Consider the following 22932-nt stretch of genomic DNA (forward strand, 5'->3'; position numbering starts at 1 on the left):
CTGGACAGAGGTGACAGAGGTGAACAGTCTGACATATAGCAAAAACAATGATATTGTTAAAGGTCCTTTGGTATTGATGTGAATTCAGATATTCCACAGACGTTCTTAATTTGTGACTGTTTTCAGGAATCACTTTGGCTCATGGGGCCATTTAATGTTTTGAGACATTCTCCGGATATGAAAGGAACAATCTAAATGTAAATTATATTGTTTTGTAAATTGACCATTTTGCAAACACCACAAATTAAACCCAACTGAGTCCAACAGCTGAACATTGTTAATTCTGTAACTCTTTACGTGTTGAGACAATACATTACAGATTTTGAGTGCTCAGAATCCACCATTTGAACAAAATTATGGGGAATGGGTAGCACAATAGGTTAGATTTGAGACTTGGGAATGAATCTAGCCCAGACTACAAGAGGAAATTAGACAACTGTTGGGTAAATGGATTGAGAGGCATATGAAACGAGGCACAACTTTGTTGCACAATACGGCTGGCCACATCACAAGATTACTCTGGACGAAGAAGGCCCTTTGGCCATTTTATTTAATCCCTCCAGATCACTCACTGGTGGAACCATCGCTCAATGGGAAGGGATGTGTGCCCAAGCGGTGGATAAGAAGATGGTGGCAATGTCATCACACATTTCATGATGAGCTGTGTTACCCACCGGGAAGCTCGCAAGTTGTTCCTGGTACCTACCATCCACTTAGTGAGAGCTCAAACCTGTGCTTGTCAGATATTGACTATCCTCCTTGCGGGGGAGGTAAGCGGGGACTCCTTGAAGCTGAACTGGCTCCAAGGTGACATATTTGGCAACAGAATATCGGAACCAAGCCAGCCCTCTGTGGCGGTGTCGGTAGTCCGTTTTTTGAGCCAGATGAATCCATAGCTCCAGAGCATGCTAATGACAGCACAGCCAACCTGGCTCATCGGCAGGACCTGGAAGGGCAAACCAGTCACTGGGAGCAGGGAATCCTGAACTCCTGTAAACTCTGCAAACTAAAGCCTTAACGGGTAGGGTGGTCCTAACTGGACAAGTTCAGGTGTACAGCCTTCTTGATACTAACACTGAGCATATAAAAGGAAACACCAGGCACAGAACTGCTGCTCAACACATAATGAACACGCATTTCAGCCCCCCCAAATTGTACAGAAATAAAATTAAATTTAGACTTTTTTTAAATCAGGAATACAAACAAATACATATTATTGAAACTTAAGTCTAACAAAATAAAAGGCTCAGTTTGGGTATCCACCAGTTAATCAACCATTTTCTCTCTCTTAAAGCACTATTTTAATACTATTCCAATACACTAATCTGCACACAGCCAGATTTATAATGGAGCAATGTGGTGTGGACAGTACACTGAAGCAAACTTGGTAATAGCCTTCTGAACCTGCATCACACTGGCAAGAAAACTCTATCTTGCCAAGGCGAGTTATTACATTACGGATTGCAGCTGTAAAAATTGGCCTTGAAATGCTGGGGCAGACTGACTACATTTCATGAGTTAGCACAACACAAAATGTACTTTTTGACATGTTGGACTGTATTTAAATGAGACCATCTGCTTGATGTAGTATAACTTTGATGTATTCTAATATTGTTTTCTATTCATATGGATTTTTTTTTCTCTCTGTGTACCATTCCCGACCAAGGGTCCCAGGTGCCACATTTGAACTACAGTCTGTACTGAGTTGGCTGCTCTCAGCCATGGAACCAGTTGGAGTACTACAATTGACCATAATGCTTACAATAAAGATGGGAAAAATCAGCCACACTTCCCACTTTTGATCACTATCCGAAGACTTCTATTGAACGTTCAGATGTTGGATGAAGGCGGAATCCAACTCAGCTACAATGTTTCTTCACCTGACTGCAACTAAATAGCCTGCTGAAACTCACTGTCAAAGATCACACATTGATAATATATCATCTGATACCAAAGAACAACCGTGAATCATATGCAAGTAAAAGGTAGAAGGAGTCAAACTTGTTCAAGAGCATTGGGAAGAAGAACAAACTGGCAGAGCAAGAAAAAGCTTGTGTTAAGGTCAATGACACCATTTCCTGATGTGTAATAAGCCAACATTAAAAGGCTTCAAGCTTGTTACGAGAACCTGTCGAAAACAACCTACTCACCGAAGATGGAATTGGTGGTGGTGGAGGAGGCGGTGGTGGTGGTGGTGGTGGTGGCATACTTTTACCATGAGCGTGTTCTCCAATATAATTGATGATGCTTTATCTAAACCTGAAAGACAAGGAAGAGTGTTATTTTTTGTGGTGTGCACTAATCAAACTTTTCTGTAATCATTTTTATTTTATATTCTTTACTTCCCTGATCTGTTGATCTCCCGCACACCTTGCTCCCAGCACAGTAAAGTGCTTTACAACAACAACAACAAGATTCCATTTATAGAGCGCCTTTCACGTCGGGAGGAATTCCCAAGCCGCTTTAAGGCTTCTGTCACGCTGAATTCAACTGATAAGGGAAGTGGAAGGATGACTGACACTTGGCTCACTCTCCTTCCTTCCTTCTTTCTCTGTGGGGGACATGCACCACCTTAACTCAAATCTCTCCCCCGTCCCCCACCGTGGCAAAGATAAGATTGGGAGCTTGGTGTCTGCGGGACTGTTACAAAAACAATACAAAATTACATTTGTGGCGCCTTTCACATCGGGAGGATGTCTCAAGGTGCTGGACGGGGGGGGGTTGAGGGTGGAAGCCAGGGAAGGTAGGAGAATGGCTGAAGTCACGCTCGAAGAGGAGGTTTTGAGACATATCTTGAAGGAGGCGGGCGACGCGGAGTAGGTCGGAGCCTGCTGAGTGGAGGGAGCGGACAAGTTACTAAGGGGTTAGCAGGTCACAGAGGTAGGAAGGGACAAGGCCGTGGAGGGCCTTGAAGATGAGGATGAGGATTTTGAACTCAATCCTCTGGGGGATGGGGAGCCAGTGGAGCCAAGCGAGGGTGGGGGTGATGGGATCATGGAGCTTGGTGCGGGAGAGGACATGAGCTGCAGAGTTCTGGATGATCTGCAGCTTGCGGATGGAAGAGTTGGGAAGGCCGACAAGCAGGGAGTTGGTGTAGTCGAGCCTAGACTGTTGGCCCAAATTCACATTCCATCACGCTTTCACTTTGGACCATTGCAGTAGATCTGGGCTGTGTTACAAAGTAACGGAATGATATTTTGAGTCCAGATGAAATTCAGTTAGTGAGCCGAGAATGTAAAATGTCATTAGGACAAAAATGCAATAATATTACTCCTTACATTCGGTATAGCTCATTTCGTGTCAGGAAGACACCGCCAGTGGTTCACAGGATATAATGTAAAGTGGAGTGACTATGTATTTTGTCAGCAAATGCAGCAAACTAATTTGAGCACAGCAATGTGCCACAAACAGCCATGAAGTGAGTTACCAATTTTATTTGGGGGATTGTTAGCCAGGAGACTGAGAGAAACTCCCTTCTCTTTTCAAATAGTGCCATGGGATCTTTATCATCCACTTGAACAGGCAGATGGAGTCTCGATTTAATGTCTCATCCAACAATACAGCATACCCTCAGCACTGCATTGGAGTGTCATCTTAGATTATGAGTTCCAAGACCCAAAGTTTTGTTGAAGATTCAAAACTACATTGAAGCGGTTATGAAATGTCACATTTTTCACCCCATTTAACAAGAAAATGGAGCCCTGTAGCTCAGTAGTCAGAGCACTCGACTCGCAAGTGAGAGAGCTGGGTTCGATGCCCAGCAAGGTGAAATGTTGGGCAAGTCTCCTTGCTCCGCACTCCTCTGTTTACCTAGCAGTAAGTAGGAACCCAGTTGTTAGTCGATTGACAGATCATTTGTATGGGGTTAATAATTCCTTAAAAAAAACAATAAATTGGTCACTCAATCCATAACTCTGTGGGACACTGTTGTGCACAATTGAGGTGTCTTGAAGATGTGATAAGGTGCTATATCAAATGCAAGGATTATTAATATTATCATTATTTAGGCCACCAGATTTATTGCTTCCAAATTCTATGCAAAATATCCCCTGGAGTGGTCTCCCCACACACTCGATCTCCTTGGGAAAAGTATGAAAATCTCCATGCATATATGGAATTCTGATTTGCTTTGGATACACTTAATCCCATGGTTTCTGCGTGTGTTATACCAAAAAAAAGATCCTTTATTAAAGTTAACACAGATACTCGCTGATGCCCAAGACAACCATAGAAGTAGTCAAGAAAAAATCTCCTTTCCCACTAATCAACTCCACTGCACTGCTCTTCCCCACGGGCAACATTTCTCCCTGTGTTTTCCAGCCCCCAGAAACAAAGGAGTCACTGAGTTCCATGATCTGGAAACATTCCCACAAGGAGTTAAGAGAAAAACAGCAATTCTTCCAGGAAAATCTCACGCACCTCTTTAGTGACTACAGTAATTACAAAACAGAGGTCCGAGTGAAGCTTGCCTGCTCTACCATTCTGCAGGAGGCCAAAGAGAGTAGAAAATTACAAACAAACCTATCCTTACACCCAAATTCCCCAAAACCTATGTTAATGAAAGGTCCTGAATTAGTAAATTGATCATTTCAGATTGGTGGTTGTTTAACTGAAGATAAACAACGTACAAAAACTAAATCATTCATAATCAGGACTGTAGAGTGACAAAGACCCCTAATTGCCATTAACATGTTGTACTTCCACTGTTCCCATCACTGCTCCTTCAGATACTTAGTTCAGTTAAATCTCCATGAAATATTAAAACAATTAAAATTACTTTTGAAGCCTGCTTATGCCTGTAAACCAACAACGGAAAGTGCAGCTTTATTAACAGCAGACGTCTAATGAACGGGAGTTCTGAAAGGAGCTGTTGTTTTCGAGTGAGATTCGAGACATGTGCCAGGAAGGATAGGCACAGCAGAGGGACAGCTGCTTTCTGACAGTCATGTATTCGCTCTTTCCACTCATACACCTGCTTTAATTTAACAATTGTTTGTGGCAACGGCCACATTTAACATATCATTACACATTTATCATATCACTTTCTCATTACACGATCCATTTAAAACTGCTGGAGCTGTTTTCAGTAAAGGGTATTGCTTGGAAGATATTTCACTATGTTGCCAGCAGTAGTCACTGCAGGACAGCGAGGAACAGGAACTGTGGCTGAGGTTTTCTCCTGTGTTTCAAGGTTACTTGTTATCAGTCAAAAAGAAGCTACCTGGCAGGAACTACTTGTTGCAATTTTGGGCAGTCTGCCTTCAAAAGGCAACTTCTAGTGGAATGGGTTTGGGGAACATTGACAAATACTGTATGATTCTTATTCAGCAACTCTGCTCTTATTTTCACCACAGAAACGAGGATCAACAATGATCCAATCCTGAAATTCCTCAGAAGCATAGAGGATGCAGAGGTAAGGGGAAGCTGTTTGACATGGCCCATGAGTGCAGAATTAGAAGGCATGGGTTTAAAATGAACACATCTCAAGCAAGACCCCCCCTGTATGGAGATAATGTACCTAGTATCCTCGCTACCCCCAGATAAGTGGATATGAGCAATGAGCTCCCAACAGAAGCTACTTAATTACTTGGGGGGAAAAAATGGATAAAGAAAGATTGGCTTGGGGAGCAGCATTGGAAGCTATAAGAATATAAGCAGGTGGGGTTGAAAATATACTATAAAGGTCATAATGGGTTCAGTGCTGCTTGAATCAGGTCATGCATACAGAGGAAAGAAGGACAAGGTGCAATAGAGAAAAATGTGGGTTTGGTTGAATAGTCTGGAGCAGTGGTGGCTTACCTGTTGCCCGTGGGCCAGAAGTGGCCAGTGGAGCTGTCAAGAAGCCCCCCAACCCCCAAAACATTTGCCCGAGTACAGGTAAGTCCGTATTCAATCGGTAATGTATTTTCAGTTTTTTTCTTGATAGAATATTTCTTGATTATGGACATTGATTAACTCACATCCTGTTTCAGAAAGCAGTGAGGAACATGAGCAGTATTGCCAGAAATCTGATCAGATCAGTAACAAATAGTGTTTGCCAAAAAATTGCTGGCAGCCAAGAGGAGCCAGCAGGAAAACACTGAGGAAAATAATGAGTTCATGGGAAACTTGATGGAGCAACTACAGCTGAATGACTTTCACAAGTGGCCAGCCTTGGGTGCAGGCAGCTGCGAGAGGCTTTGGTTCCTCAATGCCTACATCAGTTGTTTACCGGCTCATATTAAGCAGTGGATTTCATGGTCATCAGATTTCATTGCATTCCACAGATTCCTGTTTAGTTCTACCCACTTTATTTTCCCCTTGCCATTCTAGCAACATTGTTATCTAACATTTCCTGGAAAACAATCCACGTGACTGGGCAGTGAACACATTGGATCTTCAGTAAGATATTAGGTATCACACCTAGTAACTATTCAAAAAAGAACCAATTTGCTCTCTCCCCAGTTTCAAAGCTTTATATTCCGCTTTTGATTTTTCACATACTCACACATTTCCATATCTCAAACAAACAGCAGGATCACGAGTCCCCAAACGTCACTAATAATAAAAATAAGGAACAATTCTTGCATTTGATATAGCTCCTTATCACAGCGTCGACATATCTCAAAGTGTTTCACAGGATTTACTGTAAAGTGTAGTCACTGTATTTGTAGAACAGCCAATTTGCAACCAGCAATGTCTCACAAACAGCTATGAAGTGAATGACTAATTTTCTGTGGAGAAAATGTTGACCAGGACACCGGGAAAAACTCCCTTCTCTTTTCGAATAGTGCCATAAGATCTTTAACATCCACCTGAACAGGCAAATGGGACTTCGGTTTAATGTCTCATCCAAAGGACGGGAAGTTAGGAAGATCCAGATATAAGATAGTCACAAGAGTGAAAGGAGAGCTTATGGATTTTTTTCCATTCTGATTTTCTGAGGTGTGGAATGCCCTGCCAATAAAGTGTTATGAGAATACGGCGATGCAGTGGGATTGAGTGAACAGCTTGTTCTGAGAACCAACTCAATGTGCACGTGCAGACTCGATGGGTTGAATGGTCTTCTTCTGTGCTGTAAAATTTCTATGATTCTTGGATAACGTCTAAAATGGGGCCAGATGTGGAGCAAGGAAGAGGTGAACTCTTCATATATCCCTGGCTACTTTCAAAACTCCTAATCGCTCCATCTCCCAACCTGTACAGGCTCCAACTCCATCTCTGTGAAGATTCTTCAAGGTGTTTTTCTACGTGACAGGCACCTTATAAATGCATGTTGTTTGTTCATTTAAACTTACTGAAACGGCACAGAAATTAACTTCATCAATCGTCACTCTAAAAGAACAATAGGCCAGAATTGAAAATATTTCCAAGAATAAAGCTAAATTGATGAAGCTTATTTATTGCTATTATTCTTACAGTCATGGTAGCTAGACTTAGATGGTATCAATCCTTAGTGGAGTCCTGTAGCTCAGTGGTTAGAGCACTCGCCTCGCAAGCGAGAGACCTGGGTTTGATTCCTGGCAGGATGAAACCTTGGGCAAGTTTCCTTACTCCACATGCCTGATAATAATCCCTCAAGAAAAAAAATGAAATAATAATTTGGTCACTCAATCCACGACTATTTGTGGGACACTGCTGTGCGCAATTGGTGCCGCGTTTCATCCACGAATATACAGTTATATATTCTGTGAAGTGCTTTTGAGACATCTACAAGCCATAAAAAGCACTATATCAAATACAAGGATTATTATTATTATAAATATTCTGTCTGTCTTTAGCCTAGAGAGGAGATATCAATGTGTCAGGAAACTTGATACCGTATCTAATTTTCAGTGTTTGCAATAACATTAACACCACCACTGGAGGTGTTGATGTAAGGTAAACAGGACTTAAAGTACTATTAAAAGGGGCAGTTTTCTCCACATCTCCAGAGGCAAAAGAGTCAGAGACATTGGAAAATCTCTCCTTCCCATGAAACACACCTTCATTTCTTTATCAGGCCAGGAATGTTCATGAGATAAGACATTTGATTTTTCACATCACTGACTTGTATAGGGGTCCGCCCTGCTGTATAAATAGGGCAAAATCCACAGCACAGCTAATCAGGATACTGCTGGGCAGTTTCTTGTCGAAGCAGCTTTGCTACATAATGGCAACATAAAACTCATGCAAATAGTTGATGGGAAATCATTAATTTTCTAGAATAGGAAACCTGGTCAAAATGGCCACTAATGTAAATACAAAATGCAAATCTAACGGCAACATGCTTTTTTTTTGGAATTGTAAACACAAGCGAATCGCAACAGGAGATCGTTCCTCAAGGCGCATATCACAAGGAGTAACTGATAAGAACAGATATTACACTTGATCTTAAACAAAAGGAAGAGCAGCTATCTTTGGTCTATACAAGCACTCAGTCACTTTCTCACCTCAGGAAGTCTTCCTGACCTGAGACATGCTATACAAATTTGTTGTTGTTGTTGTTCTCACCTTCACAGATTTGCAGCAGTAGAAACAAGAACAATTATATATTTGAATACCCCCTTCCATATTGGGAAGATGTTGAAAGCATTTCACAGATATGTCTGTGACCCTGAGCTGGGGTTGGAGGGGCTGAGGAAAAGGATGGTGGGGGAAATGACCAAAGGGACAGTCAAAAAGAAAGGTATTAATTCAGGCTTTAAAGGGAAGGAAGGATGGGCGAGGACGGAGTTCCAGAGTGCGGGGGCAGAATAGCCGAAAGCGTGCCCACCATAAATGGGGCAGGTGAGGACATAAAGCAGGCCAGTGATGGGGGTGGTAAAAAAACAGGTGACTAGGCAGGGGCTGGAGGAGAAACAATTTGAGGAGATGAAGTGAAGGCGGTATGTTAGGTAGGACTCCAACCAGGATAGTGCGGTCCCACTGAGGTAGATGAGGGAGGAGATGCGGTGGAGAAGGATGGTGTGGTCGACGTGTCGAACACAGCGGAGGTCCAGGAGGATGAGGAGGCAGAGGGAGCCCTGGTCACAGAGAGAGAGAGAGTGACATTGTTTATGACTTTGACAAGCGCTGTCTCTGTGCTACGGGCAGGGCAGAAACCAGACTAGGAGGGGCTCAAGAAGGAAGTGGAATTAGGATACTTTAAGCATAGTCAACTTATTTTTAAAAGCAATCACTGGGTCTGGAGAAACCTTAGTGTGTGCTTTCAGGTTAGTGTAAAATCAATTCACGTTTAAGTCGTTCAAATGATTGGCAACTGTTGTAATAAGAGTACATTCAGTGGCTGCACACAGCAGTTGTTCCTCAGTTTGTTGCTGATTTGGTTGTTTTGCCATGTCATGCGTGGATAGCAAGGAAATGTGAAACATTTAATCTGTACAGTACGGTGACGACACAGGGATAAAAAAAAGAGTTCAGGAACAAGAACAGCAATGCAAATAGATAGTTAATGAATAAGCCTGTTTCACCATCCTTAACCCTACTAAATATCAACTGGTACGACAAATTCTCATTAACGCTCATGAATTTGATGTACTGTTAATAGTGTTTTCCTTAAGCATTGATTATTTTCTGATGATTTAATCAGAACTAGCAGAGAGAAGTTACTGGGCCTAACAATGTTTTACAAATGAACTATGATCAGGTGTCACCCTGGCTCAGTTGGTAGTACACGCACTTCTGAATCAAAAGGTTGTGGGTTCAAGAGCTTGTCAGGGGTGGTGTTCTTTGAATGAGATGTTAAACTGAACTTTAACCTAGGGAGTTACTCCTGTTGTCCTGGGCAACAATCCCCAAGATTAAAAATTGGTCATTCACTTCATGGTTGTTTGTGGGAATTGGCTATTGTTTTTCCTACAAATACAATTTTTTTTACATTTTACAGAAAACTATGTGAATCATTTTGAGACATTTGGATGTGATAAGGTGCTACATCAAATGCAAATTGTTATTATGAGAGAGAGATTCCATTTCTCTGTCCAGTGTGTTTAACCCAGGAGTTTTGATTTCAATACTCTACATTAATTTCAACAACTTGCATTTTTATAGCTCCCTTCACGCGGGTAGATCTTGGAGCGCTTAACAGTAGCAGCGCCTGATGCCGAGCTGGGCAGAGAGGGGAGGCACAGTCAAAAAGGATGGTCTTCAGATGTGATCTGAAGATGGGCAAGTGTGGGTGGTGGGGCAGAGGAATTAAGACAGAGTTTCAGAGCATAGTGGCTGAAACTACGGTCCCCAATGGTGGAACGGAGGAGACCAGGGACATGTAGAAGGCCAGAGACAGTTGAGTGAAGGGGGTAGGTAGGTGTGTGTAAGCAGATCGGAGTGGTAGGCTGGTGCGAGGGAATGAATTCATTTGTAATTAAGTGTGAGGATCTTGAAATTGATCCATTCTGCAATGGTGACCCACTGGAGCCTAGCAAAGACTGGGTAATGCAACCTCGCTCCAACTTAGTCCCATTTGATTAAACACATCCGCAGCTGCTGTGAAGCAACAAAGAAACAAAATGATGCTGGTAACAATTCTTTGTAGTTTGTTACAGAAGAAGTACTGACAGACACTGACTGTTTCAGTTCTATGCAAGATCATCTAGTGATGTACCGACAGTTACAATTTAATTATAAAAGTATCTGTTTTCTTTAACATCGCTGGCCTCTGCCTCTGCCACTACCTCCTTCCCTCCCCTCCCTCTCCCGAACGGTCAAGACCCTTATTCACGTCTTTATCACATCCAGGCTAGATTATTCAAACACCCTGCTCACCGGTCTCCCCTCCCTACACAAGCTGCAGACCATCCAGAGCTTTGCAGCTCATCCTCTCCTGTACCAAGTTCTGGTCTACCAACCTCATCCTTGCCCATACATTACTCCATCCTTGGCCCCCTTCCTCATCTATACTCTCCTGCTTCGTGGTGTCATCCGCAGACATGGGGTAAACTTCCACATGTATGCGGATGTCACACAAAATCTACTTCTCCTCCAGCTACAACTCCAGGTCCACCGATGTTCTCTCTGGCAGACAACAGGGCCTGGATGAGCAAAAAGTTCCTACAACTCAATGTTGACAAGACAGAAGCCATACTCATTGGCTCCATTCAACATCTTTTATCCTCAGCTCTGACCTCCTCAACCTCCCTGACTTAACCCTCAGACTTACCAAATCAGTGTGCAACCCAGGAGTCAGGTTCGACTCCCGGAGACAGCTGCCTTCCTTCCCCATATCCGGTCCCTGACCAGGACTGCGTTCCTCCATCTCCACCGCATTGCCGAACTCCGACCTTACCTAATCCTAGACCCAGCTGAAACACTCATCCATGTGTTCATTACCACCTGACTCGACATCACACCCCATTAAAAACCGCCGTCATCACTCCTATCCTTTAAAATCCCTCCTTGGACCCACCTCTTCTCCTGAACTGTTGCCCCTTCTCCAACTTCCCTTTCCTCTCAAAGGTCATGGAACGGGTACCTAGCTTCGCTCCTTCCTCTCCCGCCACTCCCTTCACGAACCCCTCCAATCGGGTTTCCGTGCTGCCCACAGCACAGAAATAGCCCAGGTCAAAGTGACAAATGTCATTCTGTCCAACTGGGACCAAGGCTCACTCTGCCTCCTCGTACTCCTTGACCTCTCTGCTGCCTTCGACACCATCGACGACTCTATCCTTATCCACCGCTTCTCCTCTCACCTCAACCTTCACGCTCTGTCCTTGACTGTTTCAGATCGTACCTCTCACACCGCCTGCACTTCATCTCCACAAATGGCTTCTCCTCCAGCCCCCAGTCCGTCTTGTGCAGCGTTCCTCAGGGCTCTGTCCTTGGTCCTCTCCTTTTCAATGTCTGTATACTCCCCCCTCTTGGTGACATCATCCGCAGACATGGGGTCAACTTCCACATGTATGCAGATGATACCCTATCTCTCTGCCTCCACCGTTGACTCCAGGATCCTTGCTGTCCTGACAGAATATCTGTCGGACATCAAGTCCTGGATAAGAGCTAACTTTCTGCAGTTGAATGTCAGCAAGACCGAGGCTCTCCTGATTGGCTCCCGTGAGCGCCTCCTCACCTCAGGCGCTGACAGCATCACCATCCATGGTTGCACACTCCACCTTACTAAGCCAGTCCAGAACCTTGGCATCTTGTTTGACCCTCAACTATCCTTTCTACCCCACATCTGCGCCATGACCCACTCTGCCTTCCCCACCTCCGCAACATTGCCCGGCTCCACCACTGCCTCGGACCATAGGCCACTGAAACCCACATACATGCTTTCATTACATTGACACTTGACTATGCAAACTTATTGTTTGTTGTCCTCCCAACTCCTCCCTTCACAGGCTGCAGATCATCCAGAACTCTGCAGCCTGTGTCCTCTTCCACACCAAGCTCCATGACACTACCATCCCCATCCTCGCCCGACTCCACTGGCTTCCCATCACACAGAGGATACAGTTCAAGATCCTGGTTCTCACCTTCAAAGCCCTCCATGATCTTGCTCTCCCCTACCTCTGCGACTTCCTAATCCCCTACCATCCTGCTCGCTCCCTCCGCTCAGCGGGCTCTGGCCTGTTTCACATCCCCGCCTCGCTCATTCCACTATTGGTGGACGGGCCTTCTGCCACTCTGCACCCACCCTCTGGAACTCCATCCTGCAGTCCGTCCACCTCGCCCCCTTCCTCACCTTCTTCAAGACCTATCTCAAGACCCTCCTCTTCGACCGTTCTTTCGATCTCCCTGCTTCACCCCCCCCCCGCCCTCCACATTCCCCGACCCCGACCCAACTCGGGTCTGAAACTTCTCAACCCCCATCTCTCCGACCTGCTTATCCCGGAACCCACAACCCACTGCCTACGCTCAACTGGCTCCGGCCTCCTGCATGTCCCTCCTGCCCGCTGTTCCACCATCAGTGGTCGCACTTTCAAACTCTGGAACACTCTCCCAGAGATTCTGGAACAACCCCTCCGCCTTGCCCCTTCCTTCTTCATCTACAGGTCACGCCATCAGGTCCTATTCCGTGTCTATGGTCACGTCTTCCTCCCCCCGGCTCGGCGTCATGCTCTACCACTGTCAAGCTCTCTGGGACGCTACCATGCATTAGGAATGCTATATAAATGCAAGTTGTTGTTGTTATAACAGAGTGTTGTATAGTGCTTATGCCTATCTGCATTTGCCTACAAAATGTACAAGCAAGAACCTTTATATTAAATCCTGTGAAGCACTTTGAGACACCTTCCTGTTATGAAAATTACTATATCAAATACAATTCAGATTTTTATGAGTACTTTAGCCAGTCTCACATATACAGTATTATAATTCAAAAGTAAATGTGTATAAAGGCTCTGTAGGCAGTCATTGATAATAACTAATGTGCATTTAAAAAATAAATACTGTAAATGCACAATTCAAATTTTAAATATTAAAAGCAAGATTTAGAAACACTATTTCTATTTTATTTAACCCTAAAATATTTCCCCCTAACCAATGAGACCTGGCATGGTTTCATTTGCAAAGCTGTTTATGGCTCAGAGATCTTGACTGTGACTCCTCCTGTTCCTTGCATACATTAAGGACTGCATCACAGGCCTAGTCTTGTGTAAGGCAATCTGGTTTGTATACTCTTAGGCAATGCTACTGCATTTTTGCATGTTTCAGACATCCAGCTGACCAAAAAAAATTGTGACATTGGGTCCGTTCATTGAATCCATATAGTGGCTAGTTTTTGTGTTTATATGTTAACATAAAATGGCAACGGATATGAGCAATAATATTTTTACTTATTACTGGTCAATAATAATCCTAAAATCCTTACCTTTGATAGAGGATCTTCCCCATCAGGACAATGTCTCAAAGCACTTCACAGATATACTGTAAAGTGGAGTGGGACGCTATCCTGCGTGAGGGGCGCTATATGAATGCAAGCTGTTGTGGTTGAGTGATTGTGGGCAAAATATATAGGAACAGAAGTGAGGTGGCCTTACTGTGGATTTTTAAGATATAGAAGACACACAATGTCTTCTCAAAGCAGTGAATGAAATTGTTGGGGCTGTTGGCATTCCGATTGGTATTGCAGAGACCAGTTTAATTGCTTAGTGTCACCACGCTTGGTGGTGTAAGATTTGCTTTTAGTGTGTTTTTTCAGCTGAGTGTGAATATACAAGGCAACTGTTTAAACAGTCAACATGAACAGCTCTGCCCATAAAAGGATTGATGATAAATCCACCCCAAAAATTCGCATCTCATGGCTGAATATGTGTACAATAACTTAACAACTTGCTGCGTGAAACACTTTGAGCTGCCCTCCTCACATGAAAGCTGTTATATATAAATTATTGTTGTTAAATGTACTAGAATAGGAGAGAGAAAAAAATGAACTAGTCTCGTGCCCTTAGCTAGTGCAGAATGGTTGTACCCCTGCATGATTGCCTTTAGGCTATTGGTTTTATTAGATTTATTATGAGCATACTGAAGTGTTTTGATGAAAAGTCAGGAGATTTGGGGGAGTTTTCTTTTAAATTAGTTAACTTGTAGGAATCAACAAAAGTACAAGGGGACTGTATGAGGGTGAAGCTGTTTACTAAATAAAAAACAGGAGCTCAGGGAGTGAGCTCACACTAGCCTCCCAGCACGTAACAGAAACATCACATCACTGAATGCCTGTTGGACATCAAGTCCTGGATGAGAGCTAACTTCCTTCAGTTGAACGTCAACAAGACCGAGGCTCTCCTGATTGGCTCCCGTCAGCGCCTCCTCACCTCAGGCGCTGACAGCATCACCATCCATGGTTGCACACTCCACCTTGCTAAGCCGGTCCAGAACCTTGGCATTTTGTTTGACCCACAACTATCCTTTCTACCCCACATCCGTGCCATGACCTGCTCTGCTCTCCCACCTCCGCAACATCGCCCGGCGCTGCCACCGTCTCAGATGAGTCGTTAAACCAAGGTCCTGCCTGCCTGTTCAAGCGAATGTTAAAGATTCTGAGACATTAATTTATTATGTTTCTAAGTTTCCTTACTCCACACACCTAATAATAATCCCTCCAAAACAAAACAATAATAAATTGGTCATTTTCAATCCACGACTGTGCGCAATTGGCTGACACGTTTCGCCCACAAATATACAGTCAATTCACTTTACAGCATATTCTGTGAAGTGCTTTGAGACGTCGAGAAGACGTGAAAAGCTATATCAAATGCAAGGATTATTATTATTATATTAATTGAAAAGAGAAGGGAGTTTCTCCTGGTTTCATGGCGAATAGTCTCTCAAATAAAAATTGTCATTAACTTCATGGCTACTACGTTTGCCTACAAATATATGTCATGAACCTTCCCTGTAAACCCTGCAAAGCTCTTTGAGAAGTTTCAATAATGTGGCGCTATATCAAACAAAAGGGATATTATTATTTGATATTTCCACTTGTCAGGGTAGTCAAACAAAATTCCCATGCAGTAAAGATGTTTCATAACCAATTTGATAACTATGGAATACAGTATAGCATTTTTTACACCAACACATGCAAGAGTGCCACAGAGTAACTCCCTAAAATAGCATTTTGAAACAACTTTGGCAAAATGAATAGCAGAACATGTGAGAGATAAAGTAGTTTAAATTGCAAAGTTGAGATAAAAAAATACAACAATTCGTAATCTGACAGAAAAATAGAAACACACAGCAGGTTAATCAGCTTCTGAAACAGAAAGTAAGCATAGCATTTCAGGCGTAACTATAAAGATAGGTTAGCATAAACATTTCTCTCTCTCTCACTGTGCTGATTGACTGATTGTACTATTCCAGTCTCTTTTCTTTATTTCATTAACTCACCGAGGATTTGGTTAAAGCTAAAGTCTCATCTAATTAGATTGTACTTTTTCATCGAAGATGTGAAGCTGGTAGAAATACAGAGCACTGTTGTATTTAAAAATTCAAAAAGGAAAGCTGACTTACTTCACACTGTCTAGTATATTAATAATAATAATCCTTGCATTTGAAATAGCGCCTTTCTCAAAGCACTTCACAGGATATACTGTAAAGTGGATTGACTGTGTATTTTCTGAGCGAATTATCACTCCCATTAAATTGGTAGCACAAATGTAGATAGATTTTATTGCCTGGTAACTGCATTATCTTATCTTCCCAAAATATAATTCAAGAAATATTCATTTGAACATTGTACTAATGTCATAGATTCCTGATTGCATACAGCTGATCAATGCCTTGCCATAAATAACACTAAACAGACTCTGGAAAATTGGAAATGCACAGCAACGTTATTATCATCTGAGAGAAAAATTGGTTAACATTTCATGTGTGGCCCTGAATAAAACAATCTTCTGTACACTTCCAGCACTGGTTTACCAAATGGCATTATTTTGGTTGGTTGCTTACCTTACAGGAAAACCTAAGAGGCTGAATGACAATCCAATTTCAGTGCTGCGCATTTCCTTCTGCATCCCTTTAGCAGTTTGCCACATACATTTCACACGTTCTGCAGTCATTAATTCAAAGTACTTTTTATTGCAGTGACTGGGCAATAAAATCCATCTACATTTGTGCTACCGAGTGAAGACGCTAGAATCAATGTTAAAAAGTGCAAGTAAATGCAGAAGCATTTAAAATCTGATGAATCGCAAAAAAAGTCACTTAAGTTGATATATTTGGCTCATTGCTGATGCCGCCAAAGGTACTGAACTGTGGTTGAACAGGAAACTAAAGAACTAATTGAGTTATGTACAAGGACAAAATTGGCAGTTCAGAGTGAAAGAGTAATAAGCATTAGTTAATAATGTTAGCACATGGCCTTTCCCTACATTTCTTTTTAAATTATATATTACAGTAATAATAATTATCAATAATAATTGTAATCCTTGTATTTGATACAGTGTCTATCACTTCAACAGGATGCCTCAAAGCTCTTCACAGGATTTACTGCAAAGATGAATTATATCTGGGGGACTGTTAGCCAGGACACCAGAGGAGACTTCCCTTTTTGAAAAGTGCCATAGAATCTTTAACAACCACCTGAAAAGGCAGACATGACCTCAGTTTAACTTCTTATCCAAAGAGCAGCACCTCTAACAATGCAGCAAACCTCTAGCACTGCACTGCAGGCCACCGAAACCCTCCTACACGGCTTCATTACATCGAGGCTCAACTATGCAAACTCACTGCTTGTCGGCCTCCCCGACTCCTCCCCACAGGCTGCAAATCATCCAGAACTCTGCAGCCCGTGTCCTCTCCCGCACTCGGCTCTGCGACCCTATCACCCCATCCTTGCCCAACTCCATTGGCTTCCCATCATCGGAGGATACAGTTCAAGATCCTGGTCCTCACCCTCAAAGCCCTCCATGGTCTTGCTCCCCCCTACCTCTCCGACCTCCTAACCCCCTCCCATCCTGTTCGCTCCCTCTACGCAGAGGGCTCTGGCCTGTTTCACGTACCCCGCCTTGCTCGCCCACTATCGGTGGGCGGGCCTTCCACCACTCTGCACCCACCCTCTGGAACTCCATCCTGCAGTCCCTCCCTCTCATCCCCTGCCTCGCCACCTTCAAGACCCACCTTAAGACCCTCCTCTTTGACTGTGCTTTTGATCTCCCTGATCCCCTCCTGCCCTCCACTCTCCCCCACCCTGATCCCAGGCTCGGGTCTGTACCTCTGTCTGTCCAGCGCCTTGGGACGTCCTCCCGATGTGAAAGGCAATATGCAAATGTAATTTTGTTGTTGTTTTTGTTGTTGAAGAGTCACCTTAGATCATGTGAGTTCAAAATCAATGCCTTAGAAACAGCCATGAAGTGAATGTCCAATTCAATATAGTGGAGTTTGGGCCATGACACAAGGAGAAACTCACTTCTCTTCAAATAGTGCCATGGGACCTTTAACATCCACCTGAATACGAAGTCAGGCCCTCATCTCATCCAAAGAACACCAAACAATAACAATAAATTTACATTTATATAGCATCTTTCACTTTGGGAGAACATCCCAAGTCACAAAGTATTCCAAGGTACTCATTTACTGCAACTTGTGGAGTCCTGCAGCTCAGTGGTTAGAGCACTCGCCTCACAAGCAAGAGTCCTGGGTTCTATTCCAGGCAGGGCAAAATGTTAATAATAATAATAATAATCCTTGCATTTGATATAGCGCTTTTCACATCAGGAGGATGTCCCAAAGCGCTTCACAGAACACACTGTAAAGTGAATTGACTGTATATTTGTGGGCGAACGCGGCAGCCAATTGCGCACAGCAATGTCTCATAAACAGTCGTAGTTTGAAAATGACAAGTTTCCTTATTCCACACGCCTCTGTTTACCTAGCAGTAAGTAGGAATCTGGTTGTTAGTTGATTGGCGCATCGTTTTTCCGGGGATAACAATCCCACAAAAAACACAATAATAATTTCATTACTCAATCCATGACTGTTTGTGGGACACTGCTGTGCGCAATTGGCTCCCGTGTTTCACCCACAAAATATACAGTTAATTCACTTTACAGTATATTCTGTGAAGCGCTTTGAGACGTATGGAAGACGTGAAAAGTGCTATCTCAAATGCAAGGATTATTGTAACTTCTCATATTTCAAACCCGCTATACAAATGTAATTTTGTTGTTGCTGTTCTCAGTTTCTACTCAAAATGAAAACAGTCCAGCCCACAATTCTGTGCCTCACCATTTATTTCCCTCTAGAATCTGGGACCAGCCAGATGGAACATTAATATGCTGTATCATACATTATAATAATAATAATAATCCTTGCATTTGATATAGCGCTTTTCACGTCGGGAGGACGTCCCAAAGCGCTTCACAGAACACACTGTAAAGTGAATTGACTGTATATTTGTGGGCGAACGCGGCAGCCAATTGCGCACAGCAATGTCCCACAAACAGTCGTAGATTGAAAATGACCAATTTATTATTGTTTTGTTTTTGGAGGGATTATTATTAGGCTCTGTGTGGAGTAAGAAAACTTGCCCAAGGTTTCGCCCTGCCTGGAATTGAACTCAGGTCTCCCGCTTGCAAAGCGAGTGCTCTAACCACTGAGCTACAGGACTCCACATTAGCTCACACCCAAACCCCGTATTTTATCCGTGCCATTCTGGAGAGATAGACAGTAGACGGCAGATGCTTTTGTATAAGAAGGAAAGCAGATAGACCCCTACACTCCTCTCACACATTCCTGGACTGTTATTGGTTAGCCAAGTGATCTTACCAACTGTGGAATGGTGTACAGAGAAAATAATAAATATTTGTGCCTTACAAAATAATTTGTTGAAAAANTACCTTGTGAAGACTTTTGGCATTTCTTTACTCTCAGAACTACAGAACGCTTTGCTGAGAATTGATGAGCTAATATTCAAATCATTTCAAGCTTTGCAAATGAACAGAGCAGCTGCCAGCACTTGCTGGTTCTAAACATGGCTAAACTAACTACCTTCAACATTTCCACACTCCACCTGCTGATTTTGTAGGTTTCTAGAAGCGAAGAAACAGTGAGAACAGTGAGCAGGAATTTACATATATTTAGCATACTGTAAAAAGAGCTGTTAAGCAAAACCAACCTTATGGCAATAAGTGTATTGAATAAATGTGAAATACAGTGTCGTAGCAGTTAAATTTTTTGACATGCAAACGAGTTCACCCCCAATTAATCTGCAGTTCAAGAGTCAAGTCAATGGTAAAACAAATTCTATGCTCCAATGCTATCCCACATTGTTGTACAATGTTATAAGACTCCACAAATAGCACAAATTGATTTCCCTGGCTGGGATGGGCACCATCGGATTAGAAAGTCAAATGTTCACATTGCAAATTTGAAACTCTACTTTTATTCCCACCATAATTCACCCTTTCGCCCACAATACATAGTCAATTTACGGCATATTCTCTGAAGCACTTTGGGATGTCTAGAAGACGTGATAAGGCACTATATCAAATGCAAGAATTATTATTATGAAGAAGCACTGCCTGATACTAATGTAAGTATAAGCCTTCATTTAGAGTATCTCGGAAAAAATGAAGTAAGGAGAAGTTCAAGCACGTACCTATTTCCTTTCTAATTTTCTCCACTAAACCTCTTCCACTCCTAATGGAGATTGTGTGTCAGCTCAGCCTGACTCAGTTCGTAGGACTCTCGTCTCTGAGTTCTGAAAGGTTGAAGATTCAAGACCCAGGTTGGGACTTAGAACTCATATAGTCTACTCTGCACTTCAGTGCTGGGGGTGCGCTGCATTATTGGAGAAGCCGTCCTTCGGACGAGACATTAAATCAAGTCGGGTGGTCACTAAACTTCTCATGGCACTATTCAAAAAGAGAAGGAAGTTTCTCCCAGTGTCCTGGCCAACAATCCCCAAAATTGATCATTCACATGATGGCTGTTCTTGGGACAATGCTATGAATAGCATTTCTGATGCATTCGCCCACAAAATACACAGTCACTACACCTTACAGTATATCCTGTGAAACACTTTGAGACCTGACATGAAAGGCGCTGTATTGAGCTCAGCCTGCAGGACTAATAATAATAATAAGTACTATTGGGTATGGGGCTACTGGAGGAAATGGCAGGAATTCTTAAATAGTGATACTGACGACTTGCATTCAGCACTGGGTGTTGTACTTCCAGTTACCAAAAGGAGGTTTTATTCATGACTCAACGTTATTATACAATACAAAATTACCAAATTAAATTTGTATAGCACCTTTCACATCGGGAAAACGTCCCATTATATATGCTCCATTATGATCAACTCCCATTATATAGTGATGAAATCTACACCCATGGTGACTCTCAGCACCTCATATCCACGACTGAACATTGCTATGTTAGTGGACAGTATCACAGCTGAATCTGGTCCTGTTGTCTCCCAGTCCCTGCACTTCTATCAGGTCCTGGGGCAGTGATTCAAAACTCTTCCCTACTTTTCTCCTCCCTAGCCTAGGGAGGCTGACGTCAACAGCAGTGCTCCACCTGGATAAGATTAAACCAACAGCCCAGGGAAGCGATTTATCTTCAATCCTACAAATCTGTACAATTCAAGATGGCACTACACAAAGCAATTATCCACAAATTTTGGTGCATATCAGGAGAAAGTGATAGTAATAGGAATAAATAGAGCCTCGTCATGCCAAAAAGCACTTCACATAATGAATTATATTTTAGTGTTTCAAATTTAGAGGGTGAAAAATGCAACATGTGATGTGATCATTTTTATCTCATATACTGTATACATATTTAGATTTGTAGTATTTCAGCAATATACAGCTCAGACTCAATGTAGAGGAAACTTTACTTTTACTCCAAATATTGTGCAATAACCTCAACTTCTCCTACACTGGAGTGAATGTTTCTGTTACAACACCAGCCATTCTTGGACCCTTCTAAGCAAGTTTCAGTGTGCAACTTATGTGCCTTGGGTCCATGGTCAGGGACTGTCCAAACACATTTTACATAGTACTATTATAGACAGCAAAGATTAGACTGGGCTGGATAGAGACCCAACTCCCATAGATTAAATGAAGATATTCTTATCTATCTCAATTATCAACCAGATATTGTATTGCAATTATTGTTTATAACTTCAAGACACTACTTTGTATTGTTACTTTAACACCAGTGGAGATGCAGTGAGTCAAGGAGTAAGCTTCCAAAAACATTACCTTCATTTTCAGGCACTTTTACCATTAATAATAATAATAATAATCCTTGCATTTGATATAGCGCTTTTCACATCAGGAGGACGTCCCAAAGCGCTTCACAGAACATACTGTAAAGTGTATTGACTGTATATTTGTGGGCGAACGCGGCAGCCAATTGCGCACAGCAATGTCCCACAAACAGTCATGGATTGAAAATGACCAATTTATTATTGTTTTGGGTTTTGGAGGGATTATTATTAGGCGTGTGGAGTAAGGAAACTTGCCCAAGGTTTCGCCCTGCCTGGAATTGAACTCAGGTCTCTCACTTGCAAAGCGAGTGCTCAACCACTGAGCTACAGGACTCCATAATAGTATGGAATTCCCCCTTCACCACCCTCCCGATATAAGAAACTGAATAAATCCACTGAAACAAACAAAATATAATAATATAATAATAATAATAATAATCCTTGCATTTGATATAGCGCTTTTCACGTCGGGAGGACGTCCCAAAGCGCTTCACAGAACATGCCATAATATTTCCAACAAAGATCTAATGGAACAACAACAACAACAACTTGCATTTATATAGCACTCCTCATGCAGGGTAGTGTCCGAAAACCAAACTATGATACGAAAAAAAATATTGGGCACTTCATAACCTAAAAATCACATAGGAACTTGAGACCAATCTCTTTATTCAGAGAGGAAGGAAGGAGATGTAAAGCTAACTGGACAATAAAACATCATATATTTAGATGTGGACAGACTAGCAACAAACATCGAACTTCTGCAACCACTACAGTGACGAGTGCCTTTGCTCAATGTGCTGCATGCTAACAGGACCTGGATAAATTCCTCATGTGACTCTGATGAAACCCTAGCTCCAAGATTCGGTGTTCAGAAGAGTGCTTTGTGACCCTCAGCTTGCCAGGACACTGAGTCATGTAGCACTTCTTCAGGTTAAATGTTCAGTCAGCTGTTAGTGTAAGAGTAAAACTCAGTCTTGATCCCAAAGACAACTAGAGAGGAGCCATAGTTTTACTGAATAAATTACTTATTGATTTTGTTTTAGTTTCCAATCCACTGGAAAAATGTGTAATGGATTACAATATAATCCATTTTAGTTTCTATGTAAATGTCTGCACACGTTACACAGCAGTTACCGAATAGTATGAAATCTGCACAAATTTTAATTCTTTGTGTTTTGATTCTTAAACGACTGGGACAAAGAGCATCTTAGCCCTCTAAGAATATAGATTCACTTTAATTAGATTTATTTTCCTAAATGCACTTTTGGACAAGAAGTGCTGACTGCTTAAGCTAATAAAGAAGAACGGAC

At 42.5% G+C, this 22932-nt stretch overlaps 1 protein-coding gene across 2 annotated transcripts in view; it reads right to left on the reverse strand.

Moving 5' to 3' along the window:
* Positions 1-22932, reverse strand: part of LOC103187494 (WAS/WASL-interacting protein family member 3) — a 37784-nt gene that overhangs the window by 12077 nt on the left and 2775 nt on the right. For both annotated transcript variants that reach the window (XM_007907019.2, XM_007907017.2), the window contains exon 2: positions 2151-2259. In XM_007907019.2, the coding sequence (XP_007905210.1) occupies positions 2151-2207 (57 nt within the window). In that variant the 5' untranslated portion in view covers positions 2208-2259. The remainder of the gene's footprint in view (positions 1-2150; positions 2260-22932) is intronic.

Source organism: Callorhinchus milii, unplaced genomic scaffold (genome assembly GCF_018977255.1).
Source record: "Callorhinchus milii isolate IMCB2004 unplaced genomic scaffold, IMCB_Cmil_1.0 Scaffold2, whole genome shotgun sequence".
NCBI lineage: Eukaryota > Metazoa > Chordata > Chondrichthyes > Chimaeriformes > Callorhinchidae > Callorhinchus > Callorhinchus milii.